Raw genomic sequence first — 27,649 nt, 5'->3', positions numbered from 1 at the left:
TCAAATGTAACACGGGTTCAAATTTAGTTAATGGCGATCATGACATGAAGTTAACTGGAATGAGATAACAAAATGTTAACACACATTACCACAGACAATCACTTGCTGTTCTACACCTTAAATAAAAAAGTGGTGGCAGGTAATAATTGAGAAACCCAGAGCGTTAGCAGTACTGTTCAAAACAAAAAAAAAACTGTATATAGAAACAATGCATTCCAACACTAATCACATAATAAGATTTCTATTGGTGTTGGGTTCCTAAGTCCCACAACACAGAGTCACTCTAAAATCATTAAAATGAACCCAAAAGTGTGCAATTAATCAATTATGTCCACTAAATTGATTTCACTTTTCAGAAATGGTCAATAAATTCAACCTCATCCCCATGTGTATTATTGTACCACGTTGTCTGAGCCTGGCTAACACACCGACAGGCAGGTCTTCTGGAATTTTGTCTCAACATTCGAAGATGAGCAACGCTGAGTGCCAGGTAGCAGTTATACTTCATATTTGAGAAGGTGAAGATTGAAATTGGACGTCTTTTCCACGCACGAGGGCTCACAAGTGGCTAGTGAGGCCTTCTAACTACCGATGAGTGCACAGTGGTGACGGCTGGGGAGGTAGACATTAAATTCACTCAACGCATTTTCAGAATGAGATACGAGAAAAAAAAAACCCGATGTGACCAAGCTGTCGGTGTTAGCCAGACTAGAATCAACGCTCAATAAACACGGGCAACGCTTTGACACGTTCAAAACAGGGGGGGGGGGGGGGGGGGGGGTGGAGGCAGTCACATTCAGCTGGACGTCACAAACACCAAAACATCAACCAACCAAGAGCATACATCCACAGACGAGACAGGTGAGGGGTGGGACATGAGGTGGGCGGGACGGGCTCCTCCCCCAGTGCAAGTGGCTCTACCTTTTTTGTGGGCAACCGTCCTGTTAAAGTTTGCAAGAAACTGGCGCTCTCTGTGTGCGAAGACATGCGATTGCCACAGCGCTCCATGGCCTAAGGATGGGTGGAATGGAACGGTGACATCAGGGTTAGTGGAGGAGCAACGGAGGAGCGGGGCTGCACCGTCTCCCCTCGGCGCAGAGGGGAAAACGTGTCTGCCGAGTCACACTCATCCGACACCACGCGCTCCGTGATCTCTTGCACATATTTCTCAGACATGAAAAGACAAACAGTTAACACACAGGACAACAACAACCACCGCTAGAGAAACGCACCGCTAATCTGAACATTCGGAAACGGACTCAATTGCGGGGGGGTGGGGGGGGTGGAAGAACGGATGCAAGACGGCACCATTAAGGAAAATAAGATGATGTGCTTTTCTTTTCCTTGATGTTATCGTTCCTCCATGCGCCATTTTGCATCCATTCGGGTACTGAACAAACAAATGTTTGATTCTCATGATCTATGTCGGGGGCTGATTTGATATGTGTACTCCAAAGTTGCCCTTTCACACGTGGAACACAAACCTTCGGGATACATGGAGATATTATAAAACGTATTGCCTGGAGGGACAACGTGATGACATTAAACTAGGTCTGAAAGTGTCTTTTCGCCGGCCTTTGTGCCAGGTGCAGGTAGTTACCGCCTCCACAGCTCATGAATTGGAGAAAACATAATGAATCGAAAGTGATCGATTTGTCTTGACGAAGAAAAAATTTCATTTCTACGTGGGAGAGGAGCGCGTTGGGCAGTAACACAAACCTGAGGGAACGCTCAGTAGGTCAGTCGACTCTTTCTAATGTTGGTCTTACTTGAAATATGAGCAGTAGCATCAAGGGCGGTTTAATGTTCACCATTTGTGCTCCGACATTCAAGGTTATGTACAGGGTTTCACGTGTGAAAGGGGATTTTATCTACCGTCCGAACATGACGCCCCATCCCATTCTCTGGTTGTACAATCACGCGTAAATTACGTGCTCTACCCCTGAGCCCGTGATAGCGTGTAAAGAGCGTGTACCCAAAATACAGCGAGAGGAAATCAGTGGCAAAGAATGGTTTATGCGTTGGCTCAAATGTCAGGAGACATCACGTTCAATGACGATGTCAAGTAAAGCGGACGAAACGGAAACGCTGGAGCAGACAGTCACACTCACGCTCACAGATGTGCCATGCTTGGGTGCAAAGTACTATGACGGGTTAGGAGTAGTAGTAGTAATAGTAAAGTCATGCAGGAACTTTACATGAAAGAGGGCTATGATCATGAACAGCAGTGCTCGGAGGAAAATGAATGAAAGATGTCTTCTACTGATGATCGTTTCTAACACGACTCTTTTTCTCTATATCTCAAACGGTCACCTTTAAAATATTCAAAACACTTTAGCCTGACTGGCGTAAATACAGGGCTCTTCCTACAGGCGTCACGTGGAAAATAAAAAGGGGAAGCCGAATATTTTCCGATCAAAAACGGAGAAAAAGAGAGGCGTTAGATGGGCAGCTATGGATCTAGGCCAACACAGTCATGGCAGGGAGAGGGGTCATGGAGGCAGCTGTGACTCCCATGCACTGGATCATGGGAGGGTTGTGACTACAAGTTTTGCAGCATACTGTGATATTGTGAAGTTTTGGTCGTTTTCGGTCTGTCCACCACGCCAATCAATTTTATCCACGGCTTAGAATCCTTGCCACTAAACCAGCCAAATCAAGTCTATTTCAACTTCTTTTTGAGCAGCTACATTCAAAAAAGGGGTGGAGCCCCACGACAGAAATACTACTTAAGAATAGAAATACACCAAAACTGCAAATATCCCAGTATCTGTTCTAGGTGAGTAGAGTGAGTACTTTTTTTTTGTGTTTTTTTTTTTTTTTTGTTTTGTTTTTTTTTGTAGTGAGGCAAAGGACGGGGGATTTATAAAACCACCTGCATGGTTTCTGGAGCAGACCCGGGGCTGGATCCCCAGGGGGCGCTCTTACAGCCCATGGTGTGCACCCACGAGTTGGAGCGGTCTAAGCCCTAGGGGTGCCAAGGTCAAAGGACACGAGGCAGGCAGGAGGCAAGGGGATGAGCAAGCAGCATGGGGAAGGAGGAGGGAAGGAATAGTCACAGGTTAAAAGAGGTTGAGAGGTCAGGATTGCTGGAAGATGCCAGGGCCCCCCAAAAAAAGGTTAGCTGTCAGTGAAAAAAAAATTCCAAATCATCACCACAAAAGAGCACAGAAAACAGGGTTTCTCAACAACCACCCCACTCCTCCCCCTTTAACATTCTGATAAGAATTAACTCCCCTTCCATTAGGGGGAAAAAAAGAAGAAAGATCGAGTTAAATATTAGCAGCAAAGGGAACATTCATTAACAATAAGCAGGATCAGTCCTATCAGATAAAGGTTCAGCAGGGCTATCACAGATTCACACGACATCATTCATCCACTGATCATTTGGGGTTAAATGGAGAAGAACAGAATACTGTGCATGCAGCTCAAGGGATGTTGAAACTACAACTGCTGCTATTGTCCTCAGAATTAACAGGCGGCGCCTTTTCTGCAGCATCCGCTTCACTTGCGTGGTTGTGAATATAGTATTTGGGACGGGTTTCACGAGCTGCGCTCCCTGTTCATTTTTTTGTGCACGCCTGAATGTGTGCATCTCAGGTTGCTGTTACAGCGGTTAGAGAGATAAGATGTCCAGGCTGGTGTTTACTCATTGGACATTGTGTCTACATGTGGAATGGAGAGACCCCTGGGTCACTGTGCACGCTGAAGGTCTCCGCCTCCATGTAACTACACATTCAGTGGAATCGCGTGTTCAGCGAGGACGCCAAGAATCATTACACAATTGCAATACATTGAAAAGCGATAGAAATATCCGCCGTCTTAAAGATAAAATTATCCACTTGGGGGTAAAAAAAAAAAAAAAGTCCCGACGCTGTCTGGAGACCTTACCTTGCTGCCGATGATAGAGCGGACCTCATCGTCAGGAGACGTGGGCGTCCCGGAGATGTCGGGGTTGCTGTTGCTAAGGCTACGGGAGCGGTTGAGGTTGAGGCTGGCAGGCCGGACAGCTGAGCGAGCCATGGTGGCATAGTGAACTGAGCCACCCAGACCCCCCGGGCCTGGGGCAACACACAGAGGAAGGAAGATAGAATGACCGGGATTCGAAAAGGCGCGACTAAACCAGAAAAAGTGTTACGTCAGCTTTAGCTATCAGCACCGCTGTGTGGCTCGTCCGAAGCGGAAATCAAAGATGAGAGAATAATGTTTTTGGACGGAAGCTGGCATTTGGTTTCTGCAAGGTGGGTAATTTAGCTAACCTTTACCTTCCCAAAAATATTACAAAATTACTTAAAATTCATCATTAGATTCCGCTACATTTCTTTACGGTATCTAATTCTATACCATAAAATGCAAACAGGCTGTCAAAGCGGCGGCACACTTCTGCGCTAATGCTGGGAAAAGAGCGGGAAGCCATCAGATCATCACACAAGCCAGAAGCTTTTGCCAAAAACTAATTTTACTTAAAATACCAAATGTGATTTTTCTTTGCAGAGGATTTAAGAAGCACAACGGTTGACCATATCTACCTGTTAAGGATGAGTTGGGGTCTGTAGTGGGCAGGCAGAGGACAAAATTGATGTGGGAGGAGGAAAAAGCAAAAGATATATAAAATAAAAAAAAGAAAAGAAATAGAAGAAAAATTATGGCAGGAAGGTTCGAACATAAGACGCCCCCATGAGGGCCAGTTTGGGGGTTGGATGAAGTTAAAAGTAGAGAACAGAAAAAACAAAATGGGATAAAGACACATGTCAGGAGGCCGGGGGTTCGGACGCCGTCGTACCCGGTGACGGCGAGTTGGGGTCGGCGCTGGGCAGCCGGAAGACGTAGTGGATGTAGGACGACAGCAGGCTGTTGCGGCCGTGCATGTCCTGGCTGGTGTCCAGGTACTTGTGAAGACGGTTCACTATGGACGCCATGACCTCGAACGACGCCTGACCGAGATTCACTGAACACACGTGCAAATACACAAAAACACAAGCGGGCTCAGGCGTGGCACCTCTGCATGCAGATACACGCACGTGCAATGTGTGTATACACACGCACGCCAACTTAAGACTGAACATACAAGTCATATTTTTAAAACTTTTCAAATAATGTCAAAACAGGGGTTTTCAGACGCTGATGCTTCAATATGACCAAAACTGAGTGCAGCGGAGAAGCTAAGCTAAAGCAATTTTTTTATTTTTTTTTTAACTTTTACTGTTTTATTTCTACAAAACCAATCCAAAGGCACAAAAAATGAATATATAATCTAGTAATGTACACAGTATAAAACATCTAATTTTGACAAAATGTATCCAGATATTTAAAAAAAATAGCCAAGGCAGTTTGCTAACTTAATGATTTCATTATAACCTTTCATACTTTGCATTTCAATAACAAGTCAAAAGCCACAGTACAGCAATGCAAATCATAAGATGAGGTATGCATAAGGTGCAATCGATAATGACTTTTTAGTTACATGCACTAAAATAAACTACCTATCTGCCCGGCTATCACCGGGGGCCGAACCACCAGCAGCACCAGCTTGTCGAGCAGAAGGTGAAGGAATCGGACGACGGGCTCCAGCTGGGAGGAGTTGAGCGCTGCGATGCTGGACTTGAGCTCGGTCTCCAGGTTGTTCTCCATGATGCGCATGTCTCCGATCCTGACGGGGAACATGTGCTCGTCCAGGGCGTGGACCAAGGCAAAGAACTTGTCCAGATACTGGTCCTGGACAAAAAGGGGAGCGGGCAGAGGTTCAGATAAAAAGGAAGATCAGGATGAATGTGAAATTGGGGGTGTGATAAACGCGAAGGCCATGTCAAAAACAGAAAAACGTTTGGAAACGTCACCTCAACAGCTCAAACACAGCGTAGTATACTTCAAGTGGGATCCAGCAAGCACGCTCCGCACCAGGAGCGGTGATATATGAGAACAGCAGTCCTCACGGTCAGGCCAATCACACTCCAGCCAATGCAGAGACGGTGTGGACCTCATTAAATCACCGAGCTGCCCAACCCTCGGCAGCTGATGAACCGGTAATGGCAAAAAATGACTAGCATTGTTTTTATTTTTCCTGAATTGAACATCAAAGGTGCTACTTTTCTTTGACGAGATGACGTTTTCGCTCTCGCTCGTCTTGAACGTGCACTGGGTGAGTCGGGTCAGGTTAATAGGGGTGAAGAGTGCAAAACGGTCTATCCCGCCGACGCCATTAGTGATAACCCGTGGTTACCTGCGTGTGGATCGTCGAAACCGCCACCACTTCGACATTGAACACTCCTCGATGGTTGTCCACCCACTTCATCCCCGGGAGAGGAACCTAAAGGAACCGTAATGCATGTTTCAGTTTCTGCTGGAGTGGCAAAAATCAGCATTTTACAATGAGAAAAACACTCAAAATGGTCGCTCTGTATGTGCATGACTGACTGGCGTAAGGCTCGTAGAATTACAAAACGTCTCTCCTTCAGTGAAGGAACATACAAGTGGAAAAATTGGTCTGGTTTATCGAAGCTGGAGTGTCTTACGTCAGGTGAAAGAACGGAGTAAGACTGTGGCGGTTTCTCCAGAGACACAGGGAGACAGAAGTGTCCTGTCCGGAGGCGGCCGTTCTGCAGCATGGGGATCCACTATGGGAGATGGAGGGACACAATCATTTTCCCATTCACAACATTCACCGAGGGTTAAAGCGATACCGATCATCGTCTTTGAGAAGAAGATGCAGTAGAACCGAGATTTCTAAGATCTGAGATTTAATGCTTTGTGATCTGAGCGAGTGGGATGAGCGTTTGACGCCGCTGCTGTCCGTGAAGTGGCGTTTAAAGACGGCGGGATGCGCCGCCAACACGACTACTACTACTTACTGCAAGGCACCTCAACAGGACACTTTGTGTTGTGGACGCGTCCGTGACGAGATGGAGAAGTTTTTGTTGGCGAGAAATGTTGACAGGGATTTAGTCCAGCAGACTGCAGGAACGTGGACGGACAAGGAGTCGAAGACGGTTGGGGACGGTTTGATAAATAGAGTTTCGACATAAAGTGTAGCAAAGTTACACTGTAGCATTACGTGTCTTGCCAGGAAGTTAAGGATAGCGTGCCAAATGAAAAACTCCCCCAACCTCCTCCTCCTCCTTAAACTTATTTGTTATTATAAAGTATATTTTTCTTATTTAAAAACACATAACAATACCGGGGTCTGGAACCGATTCATAGCCTTTCAATTCATTTCAACGGGAAGTTGAATTTGACACAAATGGAGTTTCAAGTGTAGCAAAGTTACATTTAGCAAAGCGTTGTAGCATTAAGGGCCAGTTAGTTAATGATAGAGCAATAAATGGAAACCAGTTTATCTCTTTACTTTCTCTTTTATTGTGCATTAGTATTATTTTTATACTTTATCTGCTGTTATTTTCTTATTCAGGGGCTGGAACGAATTTATAGCGTTTCAATTCATTTAAATGGGGAATTACATTTGATGAACGAGCAAATTGAGCTGTGAGCTCAGTCACAGGACCACTGAATCTCCTAAGTAAAGGTGTTGCTGCAATGGCTGAGCTTTGAGTTTTTATCAGCAGCTCCTGCAGCAGACGGTGTCCCCTACCGTGTATCCTACAGGGGTCTCCAGCGGCGTGTTCTGCTTCTGCTGACAGCTGACATGGTAGAAGGTGAAGAGAATGTGGTGATGGTCCGACAGGGAGGCGGGCAGTTTGATCTTCACCTCATCGTGGAAGTCAGGGGATCTAGAGATGAGAACCACAAACAGTTTAAAAAAAAAAACGACGCACTGGCGTTTAAAGGCGCTTTCTGAGCAGGGAATCCAAATCTGATTTAAAAAGCAACACTTTTAAAAACCCGCTTTCTATTGCACCTTTCAACAATCGGTAAAATAATTGTCAAGCAGGTGAAACACTGAGAGGGGGCAGGTGAAGATGCGCGAGATGCACGGAGAAGAAGCGGTCAGGGGATTGGAGATCTAACTTCTTTGGAAGGAACCCTCATGAGGAGGTGATAGACATCGCAGGAGATGTGGACATCTGGACAACCCTGTCTTTAAACTGATTACATAGCCATTTGGGATTAATACCCATGTCACTGATCTTCTTAAGGGTTACTTAGCAAAAGCATTTCTGTGTGGAACATCTAAAATTCTGTCTCAGCAGACAGACTTGCTATAAAATATGCAGAAATCAAAATCACAAAAGATTTTTTTTTTTTTTCCCATATTATCATAAAAGATGACTTATAGCGTCCCAACTTCCTGGCTGCAGCTGCTTTGCCCACCCGACTCTGTTCGGCAAAGATGTGGTGGAGAAAGGGTGAACGGGTCAAGAGTTAATCGACCAATATTACCTTGAAGACTTCCAGGCAGCTTCTTATGGAAACCAGTAGAAGGCGCTGCAAAAACCCAAAGACTCTGTCTTGACAGCCTTAAAGCTGCGCATTAGACTTTCATATTAGCTACTTTGAATTACTTTTAAGGTTGAAATTAAATTTTTTTCACGAATACCGTTTGCAGCTAAGCCCTCTCGTAAAACTTTTCTGGAGGCAGAGCAGAGATTAAGTGTGCAGGACACACGTACTACAGAGAAAGACATTATATAAGACATCATAATTTCATTCAAGCTGAATTTTTGTTGTCCTGTGGGAGGACCCTTTGTCTGCAGGCCAGAGCCCAGAAACAAACAACACAGACGTACAGCATGAAGACGGAGAAACCCGTTAGGACTGCCTTGAGGCAACGAGCGACCAAAACAGTTTGGAAAGTTCACAGAAGGCCCCTTGTCTCTCACAGGATCAAACAATTGGATTGGCGGCCAGAAAAGGAAAAAACAACCTTTAGAGCAGTACAAGTAGAAACTTCAGTGGCAGCGGAGGAGATTTATGGGCTGAGAACTCAACATCAGTGTCATTAAAGAAACATCAAAATGTCCAAGGATCACGGGCAGATGACCGACTTCCAAAAGAACCCGCTACTTCTTTAACGGCTGCCAGCAAATACATGGCGGGATGTCATCTCCTTGTTTATGTTGGTGATTTACCAAATGCTGTTCAATGGATTCACATGGGAGTTGATTTATAGAGTAGGGCACACTCTAATCTTCTCAATTTTATCAGATATTTATTTCAACTACTGGGCATTCCAGTGGATTGTTGATGAAATTACAATACAGCGTTGCCTCTCCGTGGGAAACTACACCCACCCAAAGATGGCTGGCACGCTTACCGGTTATGGTACACGACAGCAGTATAGGCCTCTTTGGAGAAATCTGCACAGCTGGACTTTCCAAATATCACCTGGGGGTTGGAGAACGGGATGATCAAGTGATGAAGCACTGATAAGTTATTAAATAAATGTTTTATTTTTTTATATATGCATGTATCCAAAGCAGTTTTCCATTTAAATGGAGAACAACCCAGGTATCACATCATGTGCCAAAAAATAAAAACAAAAAAATTAAAAAATGCAAGCATTGTCAGTCATATCACTCCAATATTCAATAACCTACCGGCATGGCGTTATTTGGATCCTCTCCATTCATAAACTGCACTTTCACAGTGATGTTGCGGGCAGAGCCTTGGCGGTTGGCAAAGTTCAGACTCTGAGGGTTCACGTACAGCAGGTTCCTGAAAAAAACAAACAAAAAAAAAACCCAAGGTGAATGAGTTTCACATTAATTTACAGTGGACCTTCGCTACTTCGCGGATAGTTTTTGTAATTCGGTTCTCGCAATTTATTTACAGTATTTGAATTTTATTGTCATTAAGAAAAAGCCATATTCTGGAAGAAGAAAAAAACTGTAAAAAATTATAGTACAATTTCACAAAAATTCATTTTTTTCAATTAAATAAAATATGCAATCTCCTTTGCTAAACAGAGATACCCAGCATCACGAACTCTCGCAGGAATTCGATCATACCGTACCACTCGACGAACCGGCGCCAGGGTTCGACCAGACCAAAAGAGCTTCCTGCGGCTTCATCGGTATTTATTGCCATAACTATTGCACAGCAAATCCACCATCATTCAAGTTTTGGCGCAGTAACTTATTTTCAATGGTCAGTGTTTATTGTATATTTCAATTATCCAAATGTGTTTAGTGTACACACGAAGATGAGTTGATAACAGGTTACGAAAGCTCGTGATGAAAGCTCGTGGGAGAAGAAAGTGAAAAATGTTTGGGGAGGGGGGAATTTTCTGACATTTTCAAAGATGGACAAGTTGGTTTGCCAATATAATAATGAAAGAGTGGCCAAAGCAAAGGTTTTAAGAGGACTGGGCAGGCATGAGGCGACAGATAGCCAATGACGGGCGTATGGAGAAATCAAAAGTGATCACAGGTAAAAGTCGGATTGAAATAGAAAATCGAAGTAGATCTGCTGCCACATTATTATTATTGGCAAAGACACCCTTGGTCTGGACTTGTATGCTGGGAGGGCTGGAGGATAGGAAGTGCAAAGGGACCCGGGACCAGCTGGGAAACCGCAGTGACGTGTCGGAGTCAGAGGGGTAGCTCTGCAGAGACCACAGCTGGAACCACAGCTTTCCTGGAAGCGTGGGAATCTCCCCTGGACTCTCCTCCTCCTAACAAGGTTAATAACTGCCTTCATGTGTGTTTACACCGTGACTTTCGTTTCATCTACTCGCTTAACATGTTACTATTTTCAAGTAAACGCTCTGTACCATCTGTCATGTGTGTTCTCGAGTTTATATTTAGTAGAGTACTGCCACAACGTCTTGTGCAAAATACATTGCCAGTCCGAGTTGGAATGGCGGCTACAACATAAACACTTCAGTGATGTACTCGAGTAAAGCAGTATCATCCCGTCAGAGCGCTCAGCCTCAGCTAACGCTTCTCTGATAAAGACATACATCAGAAATCAACACAGTACTTCTAATTCTAAAAGCAGAGTTTGAGAAATTTCTAGGCACAACCAGGGCCTTAAGGGAATCTGGTTTGGTGGCCGCAGGATCGAGTGTCTGCTTTTGAAGATGATGTGGTTCTGTTGGCTTCATCAGCCCATGATCTCCAGCTCTGAACGGAGCGGTCCACGGCTGAGTGTGAAGCGGCCGGGATGAGGAATCGGCACCTCCAAATCTGAGACCACGGTGCTCAACTGGAATCAGGTGGAGTGCCCACTCCGGGTCAGGTAAAGGGTCCTGCCCCAAGTCGAGGAGTTCAAGTATCTCGGGGTCTTGTTTGCGAGTGAGGGAAGGAGGGAGCGGGAGGTGGACAGGGGGATCGGTGCGGCATCTGCAGTGATGCTGACTCTATATCAGTCTTGAAGAAAGAGCTGAGTTAGAAGGCGAACTTCTCGATTTACCAGTGGATCTATGTTCCTACCCTCACCTATGGTCACCAGCTGTGGGTAGCGACCGAAAGAGTGAGATCGCAGATACAAGCGGGCGACATGAGTTTCCTCCGCAGGGTGGCCTCTCCCTTAAGAGATAGGGTGAGAAGTTTGGTCATCCAGGAAGAGCTCGGAGAAGAGTGGTCACTCCTCCGCATGGAGAGGAGTCAGATGAGGAGGCTCGGGCATCTGGTCAGGATTCCTCCTGGACAGGGAGGTATTCTGGGAATAGGCCACAGGGAAGATCCAGGACAAGCTGGAGAGATGATGACTCTAGGCTGGACCATGAGGCAGAGGAGAGGGAGGTCTTGGCCTCACTGCTCAGGCTGCTGCCTCTGCCACCCGACTCCGGATAAGCGGTGGAAGATAGACGGAGTTTGAGAAATGAAGATTTAACAAGCTGGTTGGACAGAAGCTCTTAGATCATGCTTTTTCACCCAAAGAGTGGGCCGGCCATGGAAGGCCATGTGAGGTGTCCACCCGTGGAACAGAAGACATCCTCAGCGTGCATTTTCAGAACACACTGGTCACCAAACAGAGCTGTGTGACTGCTGGCATTCTGTGTGATCAGTACAGCATCATTGAGAATGTGGTTGGGTGTGAGGAGCATGAGAAAGTGTAGGTTGTGAGTGTCTGCCCGGCCCGGCCTGTAGCAAGTGCTTTCAGCACTGGCCCTGACTCTTTGCCCTTTAGCTTTGGAGTCAAAGCGCGAACCACTGCACTGGAATGAACGATATTGAATATCATGACCGGCTTTATGCTGATCAAGCGGATTCCTGGCGCGGTCGCTCTTTCCAAATCTTTATTTTCTTTGTATAGGACCTTCCCCCTCCCTTCCTCTGTCCATACACCTTCCTCCCCTTTATTAGAGAGAATCGAGGTAACCCAACCAAGCTGCTGGACGGTATGTTAATTGTGTTCAGAAGCAGAGCAGTCGCACCGCGTCTGGCACAGCTAGGTGTGACATTGTGGATCATCATTCTATGACGTAATGGAAGGCAACTATGAAATGAACGCAGCAGACATTCCCACCCCTTGACAGACCGTCTAGACGTATTAATGGTCCCTTAAGTGTATTTGATGACTCTTGCTTTGCAGCCGTCAAGAGAGCATGACGCCATTCATGATTGTCTAACTAGAAGATAATCTCCGCTCCCCCCGGCCCTTGCGTGCATGTGTCATTCTGTGTATAATCGTACACCAATTTTATTCAACCAGCAGGGAAAGGAGTCACTCAATGGCATTCTTTGCAGAAGCAACTTAAACCAATTCCAATGTCAAAGGACTTTGAGTTAATTACGAAAGTGTGGCTTTCCTTAAAACAACGGCCCCTTTTCCCATTTTTCAATTTAGTTACTTCCTTGTGCGACTGCAGCAGGGCAGTGTCAGTGTCTCTTGCCCAAATGACTCTTGGTCGGCAGGGGATGTTTGTATTTTGCTCCTTTTGCATGTCAGAAAAGCCATCTTGGCACAAGAGCTCAGATGGAGATGCAGGGACTGTAAGCTGCCGCTCTCCTGTACTTATTTTAATGCCACAGTTTCTCCATCTTCACCCATTCCGGGTGAAGATGGAGAAACTGTGGCATTAAAATATCCACTGGTGTGATGTGACAATATGTAATGGAGAGGAAACGCAGTCGCACTTCCAATAATTCAGTGATTTCTTAAATGTGATAAATGTAAAGACCACTATAACAGAACTATAGCGTTGGACGGCTTCTCCCGACACAGCTGAGGATTAAAGTTTAATGCCTGGCTTCGGAGACAGAAATCTTCGTGAGCTGCCAGCTATGCAAATATATCTTATTTTAATGAAATGCTGCACCAAGTCATTTCTCTGATTAGTTCCTCCATAATTCAACAACACTGCAAATCTACATGAAACAAATTGAGACTTTCCCGTGAAGATTTTTTTTTTCTCCCCCAAGGATAAATCAAGTGTGCAGGAATGATACTTTAAAAAGGGGCGCCAGCTAATCACTTAGCTATATATTCCAATTTAATTTCTGGCGGTGTTAAAAATGTCACACAACCCACGACAAACGTGGGCGGGGAGAAGGAAAAAAAAAAACGACGAAGCACGGCCATAAAACCTGGATGATGAGTACACACTGTCCAAACCCCCCAACATCACTCAAAGCCTGGACCACAGGGCGGCTGACAAGCCCACTCCCCCGGTCCACTCCACAGGACGAGGGGAGGATAAGCGCCGGATGCTCGGCTGATTCAGCAGGACGCTAAATTAAATCGGCGAGCATTAATTACGTACGACATTATCAATCAGAGTAAAGTAAGTGCAGGGCGATAAAGTTTGAGATTGATCCGGCTGACGATCCATCAGCAACCCGTGATGGCCATTGTTGGCTTTCTGCTGATCAGCCAAAGCCCCGCAGCATGTGGAAGACCAGGGTGTGGAGTGGGGAGGGGGATCGGGGTTAAATGGGCAGGGGGCTGTGTGTCATTTGCTCACTGCTGTGATTTGTTTGTTCAGGAGAGGGAGGGCTCGAGGGGGAGGGAGGAGGGGGGTACAAAGCTGAAACATAGTCGGGTTTAATGATCAACTAATCCTCCCCTCCTCTACGGCGAGGGCAGTATATAACACAGGGCAGTGCGCCGCTCTCACATCACTTTAACAACCACAAAGTGCAGGCGGTAGGCAGGAAGACGGAGCGTGACGGGGCCGCTACGAGCACACGCCAGGAGATCGAGAACTGTGAAATAGCTTGTTCGAAACCCATAATCCGGGAGGGGACTAGGAAATCACCATGAAGCCTCTTTTCCTGCTGCTGTGGTTAGCCATTTCCACCGGTGCCGTCTCTCTGGAGAACCCGGGTGGGGGCGAAAGCACAACCCTGCCTTCGCAGGGCTTCACAACAGCAACGCCCAGCCCGACGGAGGCAAAGTCTCGCTTCGCCTTGCTGGATGATGTCCGCCTGCTGGCGAACGGGCTGCTTCAGCTCGGCCAGAGCCTACGGGAGTTCGTCCACAAGACCAAAGGTCAAATCAACGACATCTTCCAAAAGCTGAACATTTTCGACCGCTCCTTCTACCAGCTTTCCGTGGTAACGTCCGAAATCAAGGAGGAGGAGGAGGAGCTGAAGAAGACCACCAATTTCTTGAAAGCCAACAACGAGGAGATAAGGAATTTGTCGATGGAAATCAACTCGAAGATCAACAACATCGTGCAGGAGCGCGTGCAGCTGCAGAGCAAAGTGGGAAGCCTGGAGGAAAAGCTGAAGGGGCTGTCGCAGAGCATCGTCCCCGCCGACCAGCTCGGTGAGATCACGGCACTGAAGGTAAGCCGAAACACAACCGGCGATGTCTTTTGTTTTCAAACTCCGGTCAAATTGTGGATAATCTCCATGTCGGTCAAAGAGGCAAATTATCACCGCGCTCCCTCAGATCCAGGTATTAACAAAGCCATTTGAATGTAATTTAGGCAATGGGAACGTTTAACGTTGAAGAAAATGAAAAACTGTACTCTCCTTCCCATGGGAAAACTGCTCGGCTCATCGATACCGGAGATTTATCTCAAAGTTTTGGACCCACCAACCTGCTAGTCATTGAGCTTTTCAATTTCTGAATCCTAAATCCTGTGTAATGGACAACTCCCGGTGATAATACGCATTTGACCATCCGTGACATTTTCAGGAGGTGATCGAAGCTCAAGAGAAAACCATCTCCAGTCTGCTGAAAGCTGTGCAGGAGCAGCATGAGCAGCTTGACTACCAGAAAACTAAGATCAAAAACATGGAGGAAAAGGTAGATGTTTCTTCTCCGCTTGGATTTCGACATACATCAGCCAAAGGGTGAACATGCGGCACTGTCCATGGGCTGACGGCAGAATCCAACACTGAGAACAAATGTCAATTGTTTTGCAGCTGGCCGATGACAGCTCTCAAGACACGGCCGATAAACCGACGGATTCAGACCCCGCAGGTTCCGATATGTTCGAATACCTGACGGGAAATTCCACAGTTCATGTTGACAACGGTAAAACTATCGTAATAATTCCGGAAACAAGGCCGAGAAGGAAAACTGCTGAGGTGGTGACCGTGTGGATTCATCTGAATTCATTTTTTTTTCAGATCTACCTGCAGACTGTAGCAATTTATTCAACAAAGATGACGTCAACAGCGGCATTTACGTCATCAAGCCAAAACAATCCGATCCCTTCAACGTATATTGCGAAATGGGTCCAGGTGGGTGACAACCAAGCAGCCGGAAAGTTTAAAAGGGAGCGTCGAAGAAAATGCCTTTGCGTTCAGCTGCACAGGCTATTTGATAGCTGAGCCACTGACATTAAGCAACCGCATGCTTCGAATCAATGAAAACGGACCAAAAAGGCAAAGCGCTTCACTCTCAGCTAGGTTTCCTTGGGAGTAACTGTGATAATGATGTTTCCTGTGCAAACTGACCTGCCGTGATCCTTGTATGACATTTACCTAAGGTGTCACATCTCTCCCATAGATGGGGCTGCAACGGTTATCCAACGTAGGGTCGACGGTTCAACGGATTTCGACAAGACTTGGGAAGAGTACGAGAAGGGTTTTGGAGATCTGGAAAGTAAGTACTTTTTAAGCAATTTGTCTGCGACTTTCTTTGGAAGAATGAGCCAATTACTCCAATGAACAAATCTGGTTACCTACGAATGCAGGGAGCTTGTAATGATTTATTTACAAAAAAAAAAAAGCACACAAATGTCGGTACTTGATAAAACATGGTCTATGGATCAGACAGAAAAGAGGCAGATCTGTCAATAATCATGTTAAGGAAGTAATATGTATGCGTTTTGCAGAGGACTTTTGGCTGGGATTGAAGAAAATCCACAGCCTGACACAGCAAGGGCTTCAAATCTTGCGAGTTGATCTGGAGGACTGGAAGCAGGACAAGCACTGGGCCGAGTACCACTTCTACCTGGAAGGAGCGTCCAAGAATTACGCCCTCCATCTCAGCCGCTTCTCTGGTGACATGTCTGACACCATGTCCAACAGCACCGGTATGAGCTTCTCCACCAAAGACAGGGGCGACAACAACCAACGAAGCTCCGACTGCTCTCGCGCATACTCAGGTAAACAGTGATCACAACCGTTACCAGCATCGAGTCCTCAAACTGACCGCCGTGGTCTGTCTTATTGTAATAATCAGCACCTTCAGCCGCACCATGAGTCCTCGAGGTCGTCGGACTATTATTAGGTTCCTTCTTACTTGTAGCTCTTGTCGTGAACTGGCAGGTGGTTGGTGGTTCAACGCCTGCGGAGACACCAACCTAAACGGAAGGTACTTGTGGCTGAAACCAAAGGGACGCTCGATGAGAAGGAAGGTCCTTCCCTGGAAGCCGGGCAAAGGGCCGACATATTCCCTCAAGATGACGAAGCTCACCATTCGACCCGCCCCTACCGATGAAGACTTCAACTGAGTCACGCAACGAGTTTTTGTAATCTATTGGCACTTTCCAGAAACACCCATATCTACTGCTCCATTCCTTAAAAAACAGCAAAGTGCAAAATGAGATCCCGAGGATGTATTATAGGCATATGTTAGACGCCACATTCTTGTTATGTGCTATATCAAGGTAAATGCATTTCATGAAAGGCCGGCACTGACCGCCAGATAGCAAGCAGACGACGGAGTTCACAAAGTGCTGAACTGTCAAAATGATGCAACATTGCCATGCAGGTCAACAACCCATTTGGTCTGCCCCCGCAAGGACAGGGCAGCCGCCGTTACGCAACCTCTGCAGTAACTTGCAACACAGTCAGATTGATATACACCACCAATCTCGCTCTGCGCTCGCTGCACCTGAAGGGAACATTTCGGAAAAATTCACACCGGGAATTGCTCGGGTCGCAGCGAGCGTACCTTGAAAGCTTCTATGTTGACGACCTTAAAAATGTTTTCGGTTTCTTTTCTATGTTTAAATGGTCTAACATGGTTCGGCACCCTGAGGTTATGATATTACAGCACGCCGATCATATACAGTGAGTTGGGTTTTAGGAATCCACTGGATCAGCAGCTTCTTCAGAAACATCCATGCCAGTGATTTCTCTTCCACTTTAGGGCACAATTTTTTTGTTCCACTACATGATGCTATGCCATTAGTGCTGGACGGCCCTCGGACCATGTCAGTTGTTCAGCTCAATACAAAGCGGGAAAATTGTGTTTTGCGGCGCAATAAGGCATTTCACTTTGTTTGTTTTTTGTTTTTGTTTTTTTTTTTTTACTTTGTTAAGTATTTAAATAGCTGCTCTTGTATGAATCACACTCATTGTAAGGAAACCATCATTTCTATGTATTGCTTGTGTTAATGGGTCATATTGACTCTTGTTCTTTATACAGATATACACAACTGCACTGTAAATGCATTTCAAAAACCATCACTTCCCACTCACAGTAGGTGCTATCAGTATCACTTGTATTTATCAGGGATATAATAAAAGCAAACATGACAGAATGGCTCTCATGGTATTCTTTCCAAGTATAACTGAAATGTTGGCAAAGCCATCTTTCTAGCAATGAATTGGATGAACAAAATAAACTTTACAGCTCGCGTCATACCCCCCATGGCCACCACTAAAATAAAATTCAACTCATGCAACATATTAGGAAGGCTCATCAATAATCATAAATTGTTGGAATTGTTGTAGCCTTTGCCGTTCAGGCGACAAGGGTGAGATTAACAAACTAAAAGGCCCAAAGTGCAACTCTGTGGGGGAAAGAAAATAAACACCGATCCAGAGGTACCATCTATCATCAAATTAATTAAAGCAAAAAGTCAGTGTAAAAGACTTAGCTGGCTGTGGTGGATCAATAGGTCTGGCACAAGTTAATCTACAATGGCAAGACGCTTAGTTGCACCGAGATAAACAAGGCAATCACAACGGCACTCCGAATGTCCTTGACCAAAATAGCAGTTATGCAAACACAACATGCACAGAGGAGCAGGAGGTGAGCACCAGCACAGCTTCCGTTATCACAGACAAACCCTTTGGTTGTCTTAAACTGAATTCTACGTGTTATTTGATCAGCTGCCCCCCCCCTTCTGAGTAAATGTGAGTCATGAATTGTGACACTTATTCCCTTTGTCAAACAACTAAATATCAACCATTCAAATTGAACTTGCTCTGCCAAATGTAAACTAACATGCCATCAATCTTAATCACCACCTATTAAAGTACTCAATACGACAAATGCTCTGTTATGGAAATAAACGACTTTGAATTTGGGTATGTGAAGTGTCTGCTCTGTTATCAGCATATATTATTTTGTTTTAAAATAGCAGGATTTAAAAAAAACAGTCAGTCTCACTTGCAAATTGATATGTCTCTGTTTTCAAGCAACACACTGGTGTGTATAAAAACATGTTTTTAGCACGGCCCGTTTACCAGCAAACGAGCATTCACCACAATGCTGCACCGGGAGAGACGTTACACAGGCGTGGCAGCCTCTGAAAATATCCACAGGAATTCAGATGAATGACCAAAACCCTGAATGAACTTATCTCGATTAAAATTTGACAAGGGTCAACGGTAGCAGTTATAGAAACGTTTCTACTGCCGGCAAACCCAATCCTCAGTGGGCTCTGCATTACGTACACATACAAGAGTCTTTTCCCGAGAAACCGCTCTCACTCCTCTTTTTTTTTGACATGAAAAACATAAAACAGCGAGGGCAAATTGATGAACCAATAAAGAAATTTTTAAAAAAATTGTTTTCTGTACCTGTATGTGGTGTTTGGCACGTAGACATCCCTGGCTGGGAACTCCAGGATCTCCCTGGTGGGTCGCACTCGACTGTCGGGGTAGGGTTTGACCTGCAGCAGGTCGGGGGTCAAGCAGTAGTGGGGGTTTTCTGGAGCTGGAGAAATGTCCAACTTCAGCTGGGCTGAGGGAGAAAGGTCACAGGCGAAAAGATGAGAAGATAAACTTTATTGGTCCCCACAGGGGATATTCTTTGGTCACAGCAGCATAACGGTTATAGTGTCAAAAATAAAGTAATAATTAAAGTATAATTAGAGAGACGGTTAGAAGACAGCAAGACAGCAGAGAGAACAACATCAGGGAGAAGAACAGGATAGAACAGTGAGGGTGGAAAATAGACAACCAAAATTGAACGACAATATAAATCAAGTGACAATAGCAATGACAAGAATAAAAGAAATACACAGAAATAGGCCAGATGCGTGCTGGTCGGGACCAACCACCGAGTTAGGGTATGACACATAAACGGGTGCAGTAGTCAGGTTGTGGTAGCACAGATATGTCGTCCAGACTACATATACAGTCTGATGGCCATCATAAATCCAAGCTATCCAAGCAATAATGTTGATAAAATGATGACCCACGCAATGAAAAGATCTTTAAAGATAGCCATTGCGGTCATTTCTGTACCTGTGATAGGTCTTAGCCTCCTTAGCACTGATGAGGGTCTTCTCATATCGGCTAGAAATTTATACAAGTCTTCATCACTCAACCTGTCCCCTTCCTAGGAAAAAAAAAACAAACATAAAAGTCCAAAAATTAAAGAAGACAGCAGGACAGTTTTGTTCACTCTGGGTTTAATGAAATCAGTTGGGCAGTGGCGATGCGGACCTGTTTGAAGAAGTTGGTGATGGTGAGCGTAGCGGGTCTGAAACCCGTCAGACTACATGATTCGTCTCCACTGGTGGTCCTCTCCAGGGAGCGCCTCCCCATAATGCTGGAGTTCCTCCGTTCTGACCACGAGCCTTTTCTCTCTGGTGGAAAGATTTGATGTTTAGAGGCGTCGATGTCTCCGGGGTGAACTACTGGAGGAGAAACCGTCGGGCGGCGGCCTCTTTGGTCTGCCTGGCAACTAAATGTCAGCCTCGGCCGGCGGGCTCGAAGCTGCTTTTTAGAGTTTAAAGGTTAGACAAACAGCGAGGGTCAAGCTCAAAATAACACACCGGGAATCAATATGACTGGATTCTTTGTTTGGATGCTTTGCTGTTTGATTCTGCTTCCCTTACTATTTGTTATGGGAGAGTTGATTCTAGATAAGGCTTTGGAAAGTGTGGCGTGACATGCCCACCAGCCTCGCGCATGACTATCATACCTCTGGTTGCGAGTACTCGAGATAAGCGGCACACCGGGACAGTGAATGTGCCTGCATTCAGCGACTGCACGCGCACACGTCGTGGTGCATGTCCACTGCGCGGCAGTACCTGAGAGGCTCATCTCCAGCTCCGTGTCTCTCTCCAGACTGCCGGCGCTGTTGACTATATTCATGAGGTGGATGGCAGTCCAAGCGAAGGGCATGCGGTAGCGGCCAAGTCGCTGGCAGAACTGCTCCGACTGCGTACGGAGTTTCTCCAGTTTCTCTTTATTCTGGGCAAAACGAAATACAAAGAAAGTGCGGTGCGTTATAATCCAACGCATAAGCAAATCAAACTTGGCCTTGAGATCAATTTAACCGCCACGACGGGGAAATTTTATCCTAAGAAGGTGGGAGTTTACTGCTATCAAAGTGAACTGTTAAAAATATTACTACCCCATTACATATTGTTAAAAATGATGCTTTCATGCCAGGTCCTACCTTGGCTGCGTCTGACTCTTTGAAGACCATGTAGGGCTCAGCACACTCTCCGATATCGCCTTGCTGCAGAACTTTCTCCAGCTGCACAAATCCAAAACACAAATTCTAGTTTCCACCATCACAGAGCCGCAATGCGAGTATGCAAAACTGCGGCATCGAGATATGACTTCAAACAATTATGGCTCATTGATTTGTCTGATATGTTTAATGTTTACTGGACACCTTGATGACCAGGAAGACGTCCTGCGAGGGATAGGTGATGGAGAAAATGGCAGAGCGCGCCAACGTGGAGATGGCCGCCGTCTGAATGTGCGGACGAAGCATTGCTTTTGTCTGCTCCGAATTGAGGTCAAAGAAGAAGTTTTCTGATATCTGCCAGACGGGGGAAAATATAAAATTAGAATCAAAATGACATCAGAAGACGATCACGATGGCATCGTGAGGGAGAGAAATGCAAAATGCGGGCAGTATTATAACGACACAGTAGACACGAGTGTTGGTTTCAATGTCGGTTTTGATGGAGAAAAAAAAAAAGTGAAATACTTGTAAAGCTGCGGAGTTCAGATCAGCACAAATGTGAGATTTACTTATCAGGGCAACTGCTTCCCTCTAGTGTTTGTCAGCTAGAGGATGGGCGGGGGGGGGCGACCGGCGGAGGGGCTTCCTCAGATAGATACGTAGACGGAGCGTATGATTTAAAAGCATTCCCGTGAGCATAAGGTGCCCGAAAGATAAAATTTTATAGTTCACTTATCAAAATCGCTTGTGCCTCCCAAAAATTTTATGGCTTTCAGAAGTGACCCAACAACTCAGAGCTGAGGTAGCACTCAGGAAAGCATAACAGCTTACCTTTTTCTTTTCCTTGACATCATATAAGGCCAAACTAGCAAATATGGGTTCAATTTCGATCTCGAACCTTCAGGAGAAAAGAAAAAGCCGGTGTCAGCAGAAAAAAAAAAGCAGCAGTTAAATAAAAGAGCAAAAAGGGCTTTTTTTTTCCCTGGGAAGAGGCTGTCCAGCCTTACTTCAAGGACAAGCACTTGACGAGAAGCCTCTGGCCAAAGTGCTCTTTGGGTACTTCGGGCACGCAGTGGCGCTCAATGGGTTCCTCCTGCGCATTCACACAGATCACACGCGGAGACATTACGCCATGAATAATGCCTCCCGGTCAAGGAGTGACGGGCGGACGTGTTTGCGCGCACCTTTTTCATGTGAACAAATGCTTAAAAAGAGCAACGGGATAAAGAATTGCGGCGAACCTCGTCCAGGGCGGGGTGCAGGGCGAACAGCTCACGGTGGCGGTTGGCTTTGCGCTGGTCCTCGTTGTGCCTGTCGATCTCTTCGTTGGGGGCTCGGTCCAGGAGGTGGGGGAGGAGGGCGTCCGGGAGGGAGTTCTTCAGGTCAAATATGCTGCACGCCCAGCTCCCCCGGGGCGTGTCGTCGATGGACATCGACCGCCGCTTCAGGTCGTCCTACGAATGACACGACAGCGTGCGACGGAGACGGTATTTTGTCAGTGTGTTCGTCATAAACAAACTCGCGGTACGCTCCAATCGGAGCTCTAAAGTTGGTTCGCAAACGCCTGCAGCCACGCAGAAGAATGTCAATACATCAGAACGAATATACCCGTGTTCGGAACGGGAGTTCCTTTTCAGTACCTGGTCGTCCTGGTAGCTGCTGCTGTCTGGCAACTCATCGGCCTCAAATATCTGCTTTGGGAGGCCTTTCTGCCGCTCCTTCTGCTTATCCAGAGTATTTGGGTTGAAGCCCGTGCCGAGTTTGTGGTATCTGAAAGCGAGAAGACGATGATTAACGGAGCCGGCTCGTACAGTGGGAAACACATTCCAGCTGTAATGAGTGAAATCCAGGGCGGCGTTAGAATAACCAAACACAAGAAAGCTTTACTTTCGGTTGACGATGGCCCAGTCCTCCGTGTAGGATCTGACGCAGTCCCTGACATGGGGGTCCGTGTCCCTGCAGACACACACATCCCGTCACGCCAGCTTCAACCTCAGGTTAAAACTCAGACATAAGGTTCAGTTTATTGGGCTCTGTGAAGAGAGACTTTTTTCACAACACTTGTCAGGCAGACGGAAACGCAGACGCGCACAAAACCAGTCAAGTCTGCAAACGTTATTGTTTCGCTAAGAGCAGCGATAAGAAGAATGACAACTATGGGAAAATGCAAAAGATGACAAATCAGAGTTGAAGTGCAATGGTTGTTTGCGCTTCCTCCTTTTATTGTGCCATTGCCGTCAATCCACCGGCAGTTTTTGAAAATCTAGACCTGCCACAACAGGACGATGCAGGCACAGAGGGAGCTTTTTACATCTACTCCATTGAGTCAGTGAGTAATAATGTTGTAGTAGCTACCGCGCTATCGCTGGCAAGAGCTTCCAGTGTTACTCACAGCACCTTACCCTTCCTCCGGGACAGCTTGTACCACTGTGCGACACTCCCTGGGCGAGTAGATGACCTCGATGTCATCAGGGGGGAACTCGATCAGGTCTCTGAGCGGACCCGATTCAACGATGGGCGGGTGAGTGATGAGGTACTCCTCGAAATCCACCGGCTCCACGGCCTCTGTGAGGGGAATCTGGTGGGCCAGGAGGTGAAGCGAGAAGGGAAATTCAATTAGCTGTAAATACAGTCAGCTGTGCAGCTCCAGCAGCTTAATGCGCGCTGGCACACACACACGGGACCTTTATGCGATCTGCACAAGTTCAAAATGGGGACGAGTTCTCTCCGATTCCCGTGGAGAGAGCACTTCTAGCATGCTTGATTCCAAATGAGGGTCAATCTGGACACATTAGCCAAAAGGCCAAATCCATGAAAACGCCCTGAAGCTGAACCGAATCAGCAGACGAGCAACAGAGCTTCTCTAAGTGCACAATGATGGTTTCATGGGTCTGTGACTGCTGCCTCCACAAGTGAAGGCCAGGAGGGTAAAGCTTTGTTTTCAGGAGGTTGGATTAAACTTTGCGCGTGGGTGTGTGACTCTGTGTTTGTCTGTCCCTCCCCGGGAATTTCAACACAAACGCGGCTTGGTTTAACGAAGAGACAACGCCAGCCCAATTCACAAGGAGAAGGGAAGCCATTTGCTGGCGTCGTGGCCAAGGGCCGAGGGTCAGCCGGCGCACGACACGCCGGCAGATGTCCCGCCTGGCCCCGGACAGCAGAGACGGGAGGGTAACGGGACGATTAATGGATCGCTTTCGTCATTGGGCAAATCACCGGTGACAGCCGTTCCACACCAGAATGTACAACAACCCTTCGGAGCAGACAAAGCCTTCACGAGCTGCCAAACAGCTCGGGCAAATAATAACTACTGCAGCATCACCCTGCGTGGTCTGAATCATTTGAATCTTAAGACGACAACAAACAGACGGGAAGACATCTCCCAAACAAAGAGGCAGAGGAAAATATCCCATATTCTGCTGAAGTGTTAGAAGGGAAAGCGGAGGATGCGAATAAAGTAGTGTTTGCAGACCGATTTCACAACACAGTTGCTTTCTTCGCAGCAAAATAAGCTGGTTCTAATGGGAGATTTTCTGATTTAAATAAACATTTGCAAATACCGCTGGTGTAATCAGGAAGGCTCAAACTAGATGAGGAAAAGTAAACAGAGTTTAATAAGTGACAGTATCATTTGCGCCAGTCTGTTGCGTCTGATCTGAAGAAGCCGCGCAGCCGATGGAGGACTTTTCAAGAAGCCAGACCGGCTGTGAATAAACAACGAGGCGCGGTCGACCCCGCGTGTCTGCGGCCGTGATCGCGGATCTTTTAAAAGCCATAAATCCCACGCACTGTGTTGCTCGCTGTTGTCCCAACGTTGAGGTTCTTGAAGAGCTGCGGTGAGCCGCCATACTGGCCAGCGATCTGCTTCCTCACTTCTGCTGCCACAGTCCTGCAAACAGAGAGTCGGTGAGAGAAACCAGGAAAATCTACAACGTCGACATTAAGCACCTTGGTCATGAAGGTCTCTCAACTAAGAGACCAGACGTTTCTGTTGGGATGAGGGTTCGAAGATCAAACTGCTATGTGAGTTCACTGAGAGCGACCTTTTGTTTCTAACTGTATAAAATAAAGTGAAATCCTACAAGGCCTTTAAGTCTTGAACTCGACCTCTCAGTATTTATTGCGGCAAATACTTCTGATTGTTCTTCATGTATTTTATGGGCAGCAAGTACTTTTGCATCAAACGGCCACTTTATCGTCTCTAAGACTCAACAATAACTTGTTGTCTTGAACCAAAGAAAGGCACTATTTGCTCCAATTCCTTTTCTCTGCCGCCTCTCGAGTTTCAACTTTTGTTACAATTTCTGAAAAACGTCCGACATTCATATCATGGGAAATTCCCCAAATTGATCAGAAGACCTCAGAGTTACTCGGTGGAGTGGTCCGTGGAGGCGGCGCCCCGACCCGACCCCTGCTTGTTTGCACGCACAAAGTGGTGCAGGACTCCGCGGGAAAATACAAGTTTAAGTCACGCACGCATCTGACGGAGCAATCTCAGATTCGTTAAAAATGAAAGAGCGGTACGAGCAGACACTAAAAACCCCGAAACTCCCAGATGGTCGTTCAAGCGTTTCTGATGACGTAGAATCAAAAAACCGGAGAAGATGACACCGAACACAAGCTCGCTGTATCTCCTCACACGGAAATCAGGTGAACGAAAGCTGCGCCATTCAAATTTGAGAGCTTCTTTTCTCGAAGAAGAGACCGGGCTGCTTCAGGTTTGCCATCGCGAACGCCTTCATTTCCACTCTTGCCATTTTGAAGTGAAAGTCATGCAGTGCCTTGCTGTTGTCATCTGCAGAAACCAGAAAAGCTGAAGTGACAAGCCCTTCCCGCTCAACCATCCCGCTACATGTTTACTCAGTGCTTAAAGACTTGACTTTAAATTAGGCAAAGAGCCCTTGTGATTATCTCTTTTAATTTGAGACGACCATATATACGACTCAACGTGAACCGTTGTTCGACCGACACCGTCAATCACCTAAAACTAAAGGGTTCATGATCAATAGAGCGGTCCTGCACTCAGGGTCACGACCTGGCTGACCCCCGGACAAGGGCAAAATATGGAGACGTATATCCATTCGCGAGCATTCACCCTCTCATTCAGAGGTCACACAGAGATGCGTGACTCGCTCATTCACGCGTCTGGGCAATGTCGGGTCTCAGACGAACCATGATTTTTGGGACTGTGTAAGGAACCTTGTGCAGTTGTGCAAACCCACGCAGAGGCCCCAGTCAGAAATCCAAAGGGGAGGACCTTCGTGTTTTGAGGTGGAGATGCGAATGACCTCGCCACCCTGACACATGTAAACAAACTCCCAAACATTACAATGAAATGTGACTTATCGACGCAGAGGGTGTGTTATTTCCTCCCGCGCTGTCTCTGGGTTGTTGTTAAGGATTGATGCCATTCGTTTAGTCTGTCATCAGTGAGACTCAGTGGGGCGCGTCCGGTTTGCATCAATCGATACGAAAACGGTATCGATCAGATGCGGGTTTGATCACCGGACAATGAATCCACGCTCACGCAGCTCCAAAGTCAAACAAAAAAACCGTCGGAGGGGAAAAAGCCCGGACCTCTGCAACACCTTTGCAATCTGCCCATGGAGGATGATGGTATTTGACAGTTTAGCACAAAGCCCTTTGTTAAAGAGATTACTTTGAGCTGTCTGACGGGGCGGGGAGGAGATCATAATATCGCTACTTAATAACGACTGGAAGCTTTTGTCCGCAGACTCGTCCTCTCCCTCCGCCGTCGTGTTTTTATCGCGTCCTGGAAGTTGAGCCCCATCTACGGAGCCTAGCTACACCGTTAGCTAGCGGACGGCTCCAGCTTGCCAACTTAACGGTCCCCGCAACCCACCGACGGCCCGGTACACTCGTTTTTATTGGAGTCCCCCTTGGGTTAATTTAGGGCTTAAAATAAAAAAAAAAACGAAGAAAACCTGCCGGCGAGCCAGCCTGGGTGGGACTGAGCATCTTCCCCACCCTCCCCGACGCGGCTAGCGAGCGACTAGCATAGAGAGCAGCCGGCCAGGCTACGCTGGCGGCCGGGCCTCCTTAACGCGGGGATCCCTGGAAGCTAACGGCGACCTGGAAAATCAAATAAATCGCGACGATGGTTCCGGGGGGAGGTTTTACCTGCTGATTTTCTGAGCGAAGGCGCGGCGTTCAGCCATGGCGGCGGCCGCTGATGTGCTTTGACGGGGTTCCCAGGGAGGCGGCGGGCGGATTCACTCACTCACTCCGGCCGCAGGGAAAAAACGGGGAAACTGGAGAATGGGAGCGATCATCTTACCGTAATGGTGGTAATAGTGCGCAAAGGAACACACCCAGCGAAAACCACAAAATAAAATTGCGCGTTGTATTACGGGAGTAAAGCGGAAGAGAAAAAACTTTCAATAACCTTTACCTTTATAATTAAAAGTGATGGAAAAAACCCCAAACCAAAAAAAAAAAAAAAACAGTTTTATGACTGATATTCCTTTAGATCAACTCAAATACCTCAAATACTTAATGTATTCCCCTTGCCATTTCTTTAAATTCTTCATTTTTTATTTATTTTTTATTGTTATTATTATTAATTTCATAATCCCCCCCCAATTTCCATAATTGAACATTTCTCACATGCGTTTAATATTGTTTACTCTTACAGTTAAATAATTGCATACAAAATAAATGTCCTTATGTTTCCTCATGCCTGTTAATGTAATTGACATTCGATTCTATTTAGCCATTTTTTGTT

The 27,649-nt window shown here is 46.4% G+C and overlaps 2 protein-coding genes across 19 annotated transcripts in view; one reads left to right on the top strand and one right to left on the bottom strand.

Annotated features, from left to right (window-relative positions):
• The window catches only part of dock7 (dedicator of cytokinesis 7), a 44,398-nt gene extending 17,228 nt beyond the window's left edge, over window positions 1–27,170 (bottom strand). For 8 of the 18 annotated variants that reach the window (XM_086162506.1, XM_086162500.1, XM_086162501.1 and 5 more), the window contains exons 1-25: window positions 27,046–27,170; window positions 24,694–24,793; window positions 23,307–23,482; window positions 22,792–22,860; window positions 22,545–22,674; window positions 22,146–22,358; window positions 21,912–21,997; window positions 21,736–21,802; window positions 21,109–21,258; window positions 20,887–20,967; window positions 20,516–20,678; window positions 19,926–20,068; window positions 19,725–19,818; window positions 19,056–19,218; window positions 9,492–9,609; window positions 9,209–9,279; window positions 7,586–7,724; window positions 6,513–6,614; window positions 6,221–6,307; window positions 5,484–5,715; window positions 4,784–4,948; window positions 4,530–4,550; window positions 3,892–4,061; window positions 2,876–2,968; window positions 922–1,011 (exon numbers count right to left, since the gene is read on the bottom strand). In XM_086162506.1, the coding sequence (XP_086018632.1) occupies window positions 922–1,011; window positions 2,876–2,968; window positions 3,892–4,061; window positions 4,530–4,550; window positions 4,784–4,948; window positions 5,484–5,715; window positions 6,221–6,307; window positions 6,513–6,614; window positions 7,586–7,724; window positions 9,209–9,279; window positions 9,492–9,609; window positions 19,056–19,218; window positions 19,725–19,818; window positions 19,926–20,068; window positions 20,516–20,678; window positions 20,887–20,967; window positions 21,109–21,258; window positions 21,736–21,802; window positions 21,912–21,997; window positions 22,146–22,358; window positions 22,545–22,674; window positions 22,792–22,860; window positions 23,307–23,482; window positions 24,694–24,793; window positions 27,046–27,083 (2,961 nt within the window). In that variant the 5' untranslated portion in view covers window positions 27,084–27,170. The remainder of the gene's footprint in view (window positions 1–921; window positions 1,012–2,875; window positions 2,969–3,891; window positions 4,062–4,529; window positions 4,551–4,783; window positions 4,949–5,483; window positions 5,716–6,220; window positions 6,308–6,512; window positions 6,615–7,585; window positions 7,725–9,208; window positions 9,280–9,491; window positions 9,610–19,055; window positions 19,219–19,724; window positions 19,819–19,925; window positions 20,069–20,515; window positions 20,679–20,886; window positions 20,968–21,108; window positions 21,259–21,735; window positions 21,803–21,911; window positions 21,998–22,145; window positions 22,359–22,544; window positions 22,675–22,791; window positions 22,861–23,306; window positions 23,483–24,693; window positions 24,794–27,045) is intronic. The other 10 variants (XM_086162503.1, XM_086162508.1, XM_086162511.1 and 7 more) reach the window with 4 other exon arrangements.
• Window positions 13,848–17,726, top strand: angptl3 (angiopoietin-like 3). The gene is made up of 7 exons (XM_086161717.1): window positions 13,848–14,630; window positions 14,986–15,096; window positions 15,216–15,327; window positions 15,423–15,536; window positions 15,805–15,900; window positions 16,133–16,405; window positions 16,569–17,726. The coding sequence occupies exons 1-7, from the start codon at window positions 14,100–14,102 to the stop codon at window positions 16,751–16,753; spliced, it is 1,422 nt and encodes a 473-aa protein (XP_086017843.1). The 5' UTR covers window positions 13,848–14,099; the 3' UTR covers window positions 16,754–17,726.
• Window positions 27,171–27,649: the final 479 nt, after the last annotated feature.

This window comes from Fistularia commersonii, chromosome 16, assembly GCF_037954325.1.
Source record: "Fistularia commersonii isolate RoL2024-O1a breed Wild chromosome 16, RoL_Fcom_v1.0, whole genome shotgun sequence".
Classification (NCBI taxonomy): Eukaryota; Metazoa; Chordata; class Actinopteri; order Syngnathiformes; family Fistulariidae; genus Fistularia; species Fistularia commersonii.
Note: the sequence above shows the minus strand (reverse complement) of the source record. Positions and strands in the feature narration are given on the sequence as shown.

Bases quoted from the DNA above. Each gene is read 5' to 3' on its own strand.
- angptl3 (XM_086161717.1), top strand. From the start codon at position 14,100: ATGAAGCCTCTTTTCCTGCTGCTGTGGTTAGCCATTTCCACCGGTGCC. The intron at 14,631-14,985 runs GTAAGCCGAAAC...TGACATTTTCAG, and splicing joins GTGAGATCACGGCACTGAAG to GAGGTGATCGAAGCTCAAGA. The intron at 16,406-16,568 runs GTAAACAGTGAT...GTGAACTGGCAG, and splicing joins CTGCTCTCGCGCATACTCAG to GTGGTTGGTGGTTCAACGCC.